Source organism: Nanorana parkeri, unplaced genomic scaffold (assembly GCF_000935625.1).
Source record: "Nanorana parkeri isolate BGI_ZX_2015 unplaced genomic scaffold, ASM93562v1 scaffold2300, whole genome shotgun sequence".
In the NCBI taxonomy this organism is placed as follows: domain Eukaryota; kingdom Metazoa; phylum Chordata; class Amphibia; order Anura; family Dicroglossidae; genus Nanorana; species Nanorana parkeri.
The window spans coordinates 128,588-139,696 of NW_017308568.1; the positions used below are offsets into that span (position 1 = coordinate 128,588).

General features: G+C 48.0%; 1 protein-coding gene across 1 annotated transcript in view; it reads left to right on the forward strand.

Annotated features, from left to right (window-relative positions):
- Positions 1-11,109, forward strand: part of LOC108801309 (protein-tyrosine kinase 2-beta-like) — a gene marked incomplete at its 3' end in the record, with an annotated part of 68,783 nt that overhangs the window by 20,045 nt on the left and 37,629 nt on the right. Inside the window, exons 3-10 of the mRNA XM_018573244.1 lie at positions 156-243; positions 2,606-2,685; positions 5,425-5,487; positions 6,085-6,139; positions 6,548-6,688; positions 8,703-8,777; positions 9,954-10,055; positions 10,979-11,096. Of these exons, the coding sequence (XP_018428746.1) occupies positions 156-243; positions 2,606-2,685; positions 5,425-5,487; positions 6,085-6,139; positions 6,548-6,688; positions 8,703-8,777; positions 9,954-10,055; positions 10,979-11,096 (722 nt within the window). The remainder of the gene's footprint in view (positions 1-155; positions 244-2,605; positions 2,686-5,424; positions 5,488-6,084; positions 6,140-6,547; positions 6,689-8,702; positions 8,778-9,953; positions 10,056-10,978; positions 11,097-11,109) is intronic.

The following is an 11,109-nucleotide window of genomic DNA, read 5'->3' on the forward strand; positions in this document are numbered from 1 at the left end:
CCCAGGATGAGTGGTAGGGTGGCCTTTAAAAACGAGCAACTTTAGTAATTGCTGTCACAGACAGGTTCTCTTAAATCATTGCTATGTAAGTCTTCCATGGCTTCCTCTCTGTTGCATTGTCCTGACACGTTTGTATCCATCTCCTTCCTTCCCAGATACGATCTCCGGATTCGCTATCTGCCAGATAATTACATAGACAGCTTCAGACAAGACAAGACGACTTTGCTGTACTTCTACCAGCAGGTGAGAGCGGGGTGAGGGCGGCTCGTGGGCGGGAGGGAGCGAGGAAAGGGCAGCAATCATTATGGAGACACTAAATTTTAACTTTGTTTCCAGCCAATGGGAGACCTGGAATTCTTTTCTTCCTCTTAAAGGATGAACCATTCTCTGTTAATGAGCAGATCCTATGAGCTATTGTTGTATCAGATTGGGGCTCCGGAGACTATGGGGGGTTATTCACAAAGCTGCCAAAGGCACCCGAGTGAATAACCCGGTCGAAGTGAAGTGAGCCGAGCTACGTTCGGCTATTCACTTCTGGCTTGTACCAGCAATGGGAGACCTGGAATTCTTTACTTCCTCTTGATGAACCATTCTCTGTTGTCAATGAGCAGATCCTATGAGCTATTATTGTATCAGATTGGGGCTCCGGAGACTATGGGGGCTATTCACAAAGCTGCCGAAGGCACCCGAGTGAATAGCCCAGCCGAAGTGAAGTGAGCCGAGCTACGTTCGGCTATTCACTTCTGGCTTGTACCAGTGGAGTAACAATCACCATAGCGACCCCGGCGGCCGCAATGGGGCACAGGGGGGCCCGGCCAGGACATCCCCCTGATGCCAATGCGGGCCGCCTGGGTCGCTATGGCATTTCAGGCTGCTGGCTGTCACTGGCACTGAGTCGGTGACAACCAGCAGCTTCGGAGGAGGTGGCTGGGCCCGCCGGCAGCGATGGAGTAGGCAGGGCCCAGCGACCGAGGAGGCGGGTCTTAGCGATGGAGGAGGAGGCGGACAGAGGATCGGGGCAGACCGGTAAGAGGGCTTGACCGCCCACCTGCGACCCTGCAGAGCCCACCATAGAGAGTCTATGGTGGGCTCTGCAGGGTCACCCTCAGGTGGGCTGTTTGGGTTATCAGGTGGACTTAACTAGAAATCACAGGGCCCCATACAAAATTTTGCTATGGGGCCCTGTGATTTCTAGTTAAGCCCCTGGCTTGTACGGCTGATTTCAGCTGTACATTGGCTGCAATCAGCCGTACATCGGCTGCACTTCGGTCAGCCGAACATACGGGCCGAACGGCAGTGAGTGAATAGACGAATGCGCCGAGCGCCACCCGGCTTGGCTATTCTGCTCGCTACCTCCGTGGTACTGAGCAGAATAAAAAAAATCAATGAAAAGAGTCAGGGAGAAAAAAACAAAAAGGTTGAAAATGTTTCAAAAATTTAAATAAACAGTCAAATTTAAAAATAAAGATTTTTTTAAATAAGAAAAACAAACAAACAATTGGGCGGACCTAGCAGTGACAGCTAGCTCCGCCCAACTGTTTCCTATTGACTGGCACCTGCCCAGTTGGTATTGTTTAATGACAGATCAGCGTCCCCAGGTCATGTGGGGCCGCTGATCTGTCATTACAACTGGGCGGGGCCAGCCGTGAGATCATGGCTGGCTCCTCCCAGCTGTCATTTGCAGGGCCAAAGGCCGGCCTTCGACAGGCCGTTGGCCCCGCTTCAGCTCAGTCGAGCCGAAGCATATGCCTTCGGCTCGGCTGAGCTGCTCGGCCGCCTTCAGCTGCTGTACGGGTTATAGTGAAGCGAAGGGCTCCCGCAACCGAAGCTACGGCTGGATCCTTCGGCAGTTTTGTGAATTACACTCCTATATCTTTGGAACACCTCGGCCTCAGTCAAGCAAGTCCGATTCTTTTTTTTCCCTCAGAAATTGATTGCGTGATCGGCTCTGATTGCTGCTAAACATAAAGATCAAGTCCAAACTCCTCTACGAGAAGACAAAACTTATAACAATTGATCTAAATCTGTTACCAACTGATGTTTTGGGGGAATTCCAGTGCTTTGTTGGCAGATCACAGAGTTTGTAGGACATGTTGAAACCTATAGACAAAGCTCTATTAATAACTCCTTTAGGACCCAATTTGCATGGAGAATCTGCAGTAATGATGCAATGCTGACCCCTCCTGGGCAAGAGAGGAATTGTACATTAGAGGGACAACCCCACTGAAGACTGATATTTCTCAGGGATAATCACTTAGGCCCCGTTCACACCTTTCCGCGGCCGGTGTCTTTCCTCCCACACCGCTCGGCCGCCTATCACAGTGCAGCAGAGCAACGTACCAGGAGTAGCTGGAACACACAAAGGTGTACAGGAACTCTTTTTGGTGGACTGACCCTTAGAGATAACACAACCAGCATTGGATGTTTATGTTGTATGTACGTACAGGCTCAGTGCAGGAAGCCATTACAAGCACATCAGAGTTGAGTTAACTGACCTGACACACAAGCGAGATTAAATCTGATTGGTTGATTAGAAATGTGACATTTGTCGTGACTTCCATGTCTATAATGTGGTTTATCAGTGTCACCGTCTGTGTAATTGCAGCTGCGGAATGACTACATGCAGCAGTACGCCACCAAGGTCAGCGAGGGCATGGCTCTGCAGCTGGGGTGCCTGGAGCTCAGGTAAGGGGGCCAATAACATTCTGTCCACTGCAAACAGTTACACATGGGCAATGGGCCTTGCCCTATAGAAGGGGGTTGTGGTGCTACTGAAGTGTGAAGAAACGCCCAGTCACACCTAACTGATATAATATTCAGTCTACATGTCGCCAGGGGTGTATCTACCGCAAGGCAAACTAGGCATTTGCCTAGGGCGGCACTTTCCAGGGGGGCGGCAGAAAATGCCCTAAGAGTGGCTGCCTAATTAGAGAGCTGCCCGGTGGAGGGGAGGGCCCAGTGAGATGTGGTCCAGCTGGCTTTGTATAGGAGGTGGAGGTGAAACAGCGGGTGGCTGGGGGCTGCCCATAGCATGTGATCTGATGGTGGGATGTCCCAGAAGCAGGCTGGGGACTGCAATGTATTCTGCTGGTACTGATGACACTTCGAGCTGCAGGTAAGAGGAGCAGTACATATATGTAGGGAAAGGGACTATGCACAGTCCTCTAGAGACCCCACATGGCCACCATAAACCCTGCACAGCTCTCCTGAGACCCCATATAGCTCACCTCAACAGGATGGGGTGGGGCAAATTTAGATTGAGGGGGGTGCCCGAGTTTAGTCTTGCCTAGGGCAGCACAAAACCAAAATACACCACTGCATGTCGCTGAGCAAGCAGGAGGTTATCAGCCGGTGCTTCGTTTTCAAGGTTTATAATTGAGACATTTCGAGAGTTGTATGCTACAGATGGCAGCGGAGAAACTACAAATCATCAATTGTGATGGGACCATAGCAAAATTGTGATGGTGCACCCAATCTATATTGCATACCCAAGAATACTCCGGTTTACCATTGGTGGCCAACAGCTTATACTGCAGCCTTTACGTACCCCTTGACCATATTGCCCCTGCTATAAGCCCTTGCATCGTCAGTGGTTCATATACTACCCCTATTGTCCATCATTAACAATGGCGGCCACCAGATCTCCAAATCTGATGTATGCAACATAATACACTTAACTGGTTTGGGTGGGTGGATCGGTACCTAAAAATAGACCTTGCTTTTCAAAGCGGGCAATGAATACATCGGAATGAAGAGTTTAAAGTCACATCTCAGCTGGGCCCCCTCTGCCCTCAAGGCCCCAAAGCACCTGCATGGGCTGCTGTGGTTATAGTTTGTTATGAGATCAGGTTATGGTGATAAAATCTTCATCCTGTATACACCAACAGCATTCATTCACGGAGTATTAGTGACATATATCGGCCTTCCTAGTCATTGTTCAACATCTCGTCCTCCAGCTCTGATTTCAGGACTTTTCCAGTATAATGATCACACATATTACTGCCTGTGGATATTGGGATGGAACTGTGATTACGTTTTTATCTCCAACTGGGAGGCTTGAAGGCACGTTCATGTGAAGGATTCAGGAACGTGCCTGCCAGCTCCTTGGTTGGAGATAAAGACATGCTAATTGTGTGAAACAGAAGTCACTATTTATTTACATGGCCAGTGAATACAAATGTTATTCATTCGCCATGTTAGATTATGTCTGTGAAGGTTCCACTTTATCCATGTCTATGGTATAGCTAGTAGTAGTAAGATTTCACATTCAACTGGACTTGTTCTGTCCCGCACCTACCATCAATACCATGACCTGAATACATGAGAACCTTCATAGACATCTTGTCAATCATACCCTGAATCCAGCTGTAGAGGAAATACTGTACTTATTTCTGATGCTCCTCATCGCCATCTAGTGGCCATAATTCTGTATTACATAACATTTGACCTTAAAGGAGAACTATGGGGTCAGTGTTTTTCCCCATAGTTCTCCTTAGGGTAACGGGAGGACACAAACTAGCGTCCTCCCGTTACCCTAAGCTCAGTATACCGCGAGCTACAGCTCGCGGTATACTGAGACGCCGCAGCCGGAGCGGCTCCCGACTTAGACGTCGGGATCCGCCCAGCTGCGTGAGTGACAGCTGGCTCTGCCTATCAAGAGGCAGAGCCAGCTGTACCCGCCCCCTCCCCCGTCCATTCCGCCAGTCAGCGCTGGCAGATCGGAGCGGGGAGAGGGGAATCCAGCCCCTCCCCCTGTCACGGCAGAGAGCCGTGACAGGATCGAGAGGTAAGCGAACCCGGTATGTGTTCGCTCACCTCCCGATCTACTGAGCCGGCCTGTGACAGTCTCATTGTCATAGGTCGGCTAGAACTATGATACTGAGGATGCTCCTTCTTGTATAGGAAATACATTTTTCTTGAGTGCCTCAGCTCCATCTAGTGGCCATAATTCTGTATTACACAATATTACATTTGACCTGAAAAGTAAATATACTAAGTACGTTCCTTTTTGTATAGGAAATACTTATTTCCTATGCTCCTCAGCTCCATCTAGTAGCATACTAGTGGCTCCGGACAATGGCCGCTGCAGGGCCCTGATCGGAGCAGTGCAGCTTTTCCGCCGAAAGTGCCCCCCCCCTCCCTTTCATCCTGCTCATCCCTGAACTACAAGGCATGCCTGCCAGCAGGTCCATTGGGGTGCCATTGAGAATCACTGACAATACAAAGCACCTGCGTAAATGTGCGTTATTCGCAGTGTGGGCTAAACGCACAGATCCTGGCATGACGCCGATGTGCGAATTGCCCCAAAAGGCTTTACCCCTGTCACTGTACATTGCTGCGATGATATTCCTGTAGTTGTCCTTTAAATCTTAATGATACTTTGTAACATTTTATATCACTGAACACTTCCTGTTTGCCTTCCAGACGATTCTACAAAGACATGCCGCAGAACGCTTTGGAGAAAAGATCCAACTTTGACTTCCTGGAGTAAGTAAACACAGCGACGAGATGACAAGACGGCGGCACGACCTCTTATGATTAAGATTCGGAGGAGAGAGATAATCGTCTCTGTGTATTGTTAGTGCGGAACGCTGCATTGTGTGCTTTGTTCCAGCGGCGCCCACGCATTTTCTGTGACAGTGACACACGTCAAGTCTTCCTTCTCTTCTACCTGACAAACAGCGTCGGTGCTGCCTGACCTCATCTTAGACTACCGGCAACTCGTCATTTGCAGTGAAGCTGATTCGCATATCTCCCAACATTCTGAGATGACAAAAGATCTCAGAATGTTGTATAACAAATTAGTGAAAGGACACCCCCCTGCCACGCCCCCTTCAGTTGTGCAGACCGCCATGAATTGATACGCAAAAAATGATGGTTACAGCTGAACTCCGTCCTTCCGTTCAGTCTTCTATCTGACCTCCGTCCTTCCATTCAGTCTTCTATCTGACCTCCGTCCTTCCATTCAGTCTTATATCTGATCACAACATGCATTAGAAGCTGCAGCAAGTCAGATAAATCAAATGTTGCTATATAAGAGGATAATGTACAGGGTATATCTAATGAATTTGCTTTTGTTTCCAGGAAAGAAGTTGGCCTCGATCTCTTCTTCCCAAAGCAGATGCAGGAAAGTCTAAAGGTAATTAAACTCTCATTGCATAAGATTAGGAGAATGCTAAGGGGTCCAAAGTGCTAGTGGCCACCAACCACATTCATCAGACCCCTATGGGGGGTGAACGGTGATACATCCAGACACAAATAACATTTTACAGCAATTAGTGGTTTTTCTTGTCCATTGAGGGGCACAGGAAGTCTTTAACTTTCGGGTTATACTGCCGCCTGCAGGAGGGTTGGACCAGGATAAGCTCCTCCTACTACCAGTAAAACTTTCCTATAAGAAGTTAGGCAGTACCAACACTGCTTTGTGGGAAGCATGCAGGGGCCCGACCTAAGCTAGAGATGCTTATATAGTTTTTGGTAGGTCAGGTTTACTTCAACTGTATTCATTCAGGAAGATTCAATAACTGTGTCTTTGTTTTGTGAACAGCCCAAGCAGTTCCGTAAGATGATCCAGCAGACGTTCCAGCAGTACGGCTCTCTGAAAGAGGAGGAATGCATCATGAGGTTCCTGGGCACGCTCTCCAGCTTCACGTCCATCGACCAGGAGACCTACCGCTGCGAGCTGGCGGTGAGTTCCTCCATCACCCAACCAGACCCAACCAGACCTAACTAGACTCAACCAGACCCAACCAGGCGCAAGTAAACCCAACTAGACGCAACTAGACCCAGCCAGGTCCAACTAGACCCAACCAGACCCACCTAGACCCAACCAGACCCAACTAGATTCAACTAGACTCAACGAGACCCAACTAAACTCAACCAGACCCAACCAGGCCCAACTAGACTCAACCATACCCAACTAGGTCCACCAGGCCCAACCAGACCCAACTAGATTCAACTAGACCCAAACTGACCCAACTAGGCTCAACCAGACCCAGCCAGGCCCAACTAGACTCAACTAGATCCAACCAGGGAACTGGTTAAGTGCGATATATGGAGGCAGCTCATGAAAATGGTAGCTGCTTGGCTGTCGGTCTAATCCTCTGGCTTCCACATTTTCTGAATCACTGGTCCAGAGTAAGGTCTGACTCGAGGTGATGCCTTTGTTCATGATCAGTATCTCAGAAGGCATCAGAGACAAAGGACCAGTATAACAGCCTGCAGGTTATTATAGGTTACAATTGAACATTCTCTTCTGGTTTAATGTTTTTTTCATATAAATTGCGTCATGATTTTTATATTTATATGTGGGCTGAGCATTCCCTCCAGTTTGCATGAATCTTGTTATGATTTGTATTTCTATATGTTGGCTTATATAAAGTTAGCACACACACACATAGGCTGGACTAGATGGACCCGTGTCTTTTTACAACCTTAACTACTATGAGGTGTATTTATAGATATAAATGTTTTTATTATTTTCATCACAAAAACAACGGTCGACAGTACATAACATCTCAGTATGCGGTGCGCAGACCGTAGTATTGACAGTAGGGTGAGCAGTGGTATTAGTTAGATACAAGTCGCATTTCCTATAGAAGGCGATTACTGGTTCCGGGACTATCACCCTGTCCGGGTGGTGAATGTGGTATACAGCAATCCAAGGGAAAAAGCATAACATACATATCCAAATTTGTAACAGCATTCGTTGTTACGACATATTGGATAGTTGGGATTGCGTAGGAGCGGAGTGATTAGTAAGTTATTCTACCCTAAGGAGTGTAAGGTAGGAGGTACCCGGGGTGCGCTTCAAGTACCCTTATGATTTCCATTGCTGTGGAATATCAAAGGGTGACGGTAACTAGACTGCTTCAAGGTTAGTCTGTAACCGGCCTGTGAAAGTATCAGACCACGGCACCACTGAACACAGACAGGACAACATAAAGTGGGGAGGGCACACAGAGAGAGAGGTGGGGGGTCATCAGGCAATAGAGGAGTCAGGCGTTAGAGAGGAGGGGGAAGAGGAGGGAAAAAGGAGGTTCGGGCAGTACATTGGCGCTAGTGGACTGTGTACTAGGCAGGTGTGGTAGGTTAGGTTATATTATGCCTAGGCGGTGAGAGGTGCCTGGTGCCAGGTATTTGTCTATCCACGGGGGTCCAGGTATTCTCAAATTTGGTCATCTTATCACTAAGTTGCGCAGTTCGCTTTTCGTGAGCCATAACCCAATGAACATGATTGACTACACTGGTGTATGAGGTGTATTTATAAGAAATTCGCAGAGCCATTCGTCCTGCAAATCTCAACAAATAGAGGCAAAGACGAAGGTTATTAGTATATTTGCTTCCCAATGTTCAGTAATATCAAAGGTAATATGAGTAAAATACCCCATTATGGCCACTAGATGGAGTTGAGGAGCATACAAAGTAAATACTCCCTTGCAATGCTCTTCAGCTCCATCTAGTGGCCATAATGTGGCATTTTGCTGTTATTACATTTGACCTGGAAAGAGAATATACTAGGAACATTCACTTGGCCCCCATTGGCACAGAACACATTTGCATGCCGTTTGGCAGGATGAACGGCTTTGCACATTATTAAAATCGGTAACTAAATCAGTATTGGAATTCATATGAGGGGCTGGAGGAAAAGGTGATTATGGTGAGATTTCTTCCTTAATTATTTATTATTTTTCTTTCACCAGCAAGGGTGGAGCATCACCGTGGACCTGGTCATCGGCCCAAAGGGCATTCGACAGCTCACTACAAAGGACTCAAAGGTGACCCAAATTCTTCCATTGTATGTATAATGAGATATGTGAGCAGAAGGTACATCATGCATTCATTCAAGTGAAAGGTTCAAAGGTGTTGTATGATGGAAGGAGCAGAGTCCTCCAGCAGAGTATCTTAGGAGAGGAGAGTAGATAGAGGAAGGAGCAGAGTCCTCCAGCAGGGCAGAGTACCATAGGAGAAGAGTGTAGATGGAGGAAGGAGCAGAGTCCTCCAGCAGGGCAGAGTATTTCAGGAGAGGAGAGTTATAGAAGAAGGAGCAGAGTCCTCCAGCAGAGCAGAGTATTTCAGGAGAGGAGAGTTATAGAGGAAGGAGCAGAGTCCTCCAGCAGTGCAGAGTTTTTCAGGAGAGGAGAGTTATGGAGGAAGGAGCAGAGTCCTCCAGCAGTGCAGAGTTTTTCAGGAGAGGAGAGTTATAGAGGAAGGAGCAGAGTCCTCCAGCAGAGCAGAGTATTTCAGGAGAGGAGAGTTATAGAGGAGGGAGCAGAGTCCTCCAGCAGAGCAGAGTATCTCAGGAGAGGAGAGTTATAGAGGAAGGAGCAGAGTCCTCCAGCAGAGCAGAGTATATCAGGAGAGGAGAGTTATAGAGGAAGGAGCAGAGTCCTCCAGCAGGGCAGAGTATTTCAGGAGAGGAGAGTTATGGAGAAAGGAGCAGAGTCCTCCAGCAGTGCAGAGTATTTCAGGAGAGGAGAGTTATGGAGGAAGGAGCAGAGTCCTCCAGCAGAGCAGAGTATCTCAGGAGAGGAGATAGAGGAAGGTCAGAGTCCTCCAGCAGAGCAGAGTATCTCAGCAGAGGAGAGTGGATAGAGGAAGGAGCAGAGTCCTCCAGCAGCAGGGATGGTCCTTCATTGATAGCCATTCCATGGTGACATCTCTTTAAGACCTGTTTATGTTTTTTGATTTATCACAACTAAAAAAATCACAAGACTTCAGACTTTAACTTAATGGACAGAGACAGTGTGCAGAGACAGTGTGCAGAGACAGTGTGCAGAGACAGTGTGCAGAGACAGTGTGCAGAGACAGTGTGCAGAGATGAATACCTATAAAGCTGCTGTGTACCTCGGTCTAGTCGGCTTTGTTTGCAGTACCTCTGGATACACACGGTGCCCAGAATGTATTTCTCAGTCACGTCTCAGTCAATGACGGTATCCTCTTTGCCTCCACAGCCCACGTTCCTGGCCGAGTTCAAACAGATCAAATCTATCAAGTGTTCCCTGCTGGACGATAATCGGGCACTTCTGCTGCTGGGGATATCTGGAGCCCCCCAGGTAATCTCTTCTGATGTTAGATGGACAACCAAAATGGTGGAAGGTCCACCGGGGATAAAACATATCGGGAGAGACCGCAGGAACCTCATATGTAGAGTCCGGAGGAAAGAAGGGAGAAGAAAGAAGGGACACGGCTGAAACCTTTAAGTACATTAAGGGCCCATTTACATCTTTCTGGTGCATTAACAAGCGTGTTAGCACAGGCATGTTACATGCACTAGCGTGTTTTGGTGCCATTCACAGCAGTTCAAGTTTCTAATGGAAGAGAGGTTCCCTGACCCCTGCCCCCAATCTTTTTGTTCCCCATTTCTAGTCCTATTTCTGCATTTTCTCTGATCCCTTCTCAGCCTTACCCTCTTCTTGAAACCTCACTCCCCCTTGCCCTTTCCACACCCTTCCCAGTTACCCTTCCCACACCCCTCCTAGTTACCCTTCCCACACCCCTCCCAGTTACCCTTCCCACACCCCTCCCGGTTACCATTCCCCACCTCACCCCACTGTTATACACTCATGCACTGGGATTTGCAACTCTTCAGAAAAAACACATCCAGGTTACTTAAGAATTTAAAGTCTATTAAAATTCTGTGAGCAAAGTTCCTTTTCTTTAGAAAGCAGCCACAGCCTGACTAAAAATACCTGTCCCCTGCCAGCATGCTGCAGAGCAGGACCCTTGCTCCCCTGTGTGGAAGCGGTGGTCTCCCTGTAGAAGTCCAACACACCCTCCTGCAGAGCAAAAGCTAGCATTTTCCATTCAGCAAAGCTCACACTTCATGCAGAGGAGTGTGTTTGGCCTCTGCAGAGAGACCGCTGCTTACACACAGAAAGCAAGGGTCTTGTATGGTTTAGGTGATCTCTTTATATGTATGTGGTGAACAGATACCGCAGAATGCTAACACGAATCTTACATTGTTGTATTTGTAAAGCCACTAGCCATAAAGACCTCTTCGCTAGCCATGGCTGAAAACATGGCCGACCTCATAGACGGATACTGCCGACTCCAGAATGGGTCTACAGAGTCACTTATTGTCTATCCTGGATCAGGTAAGTGCACCTG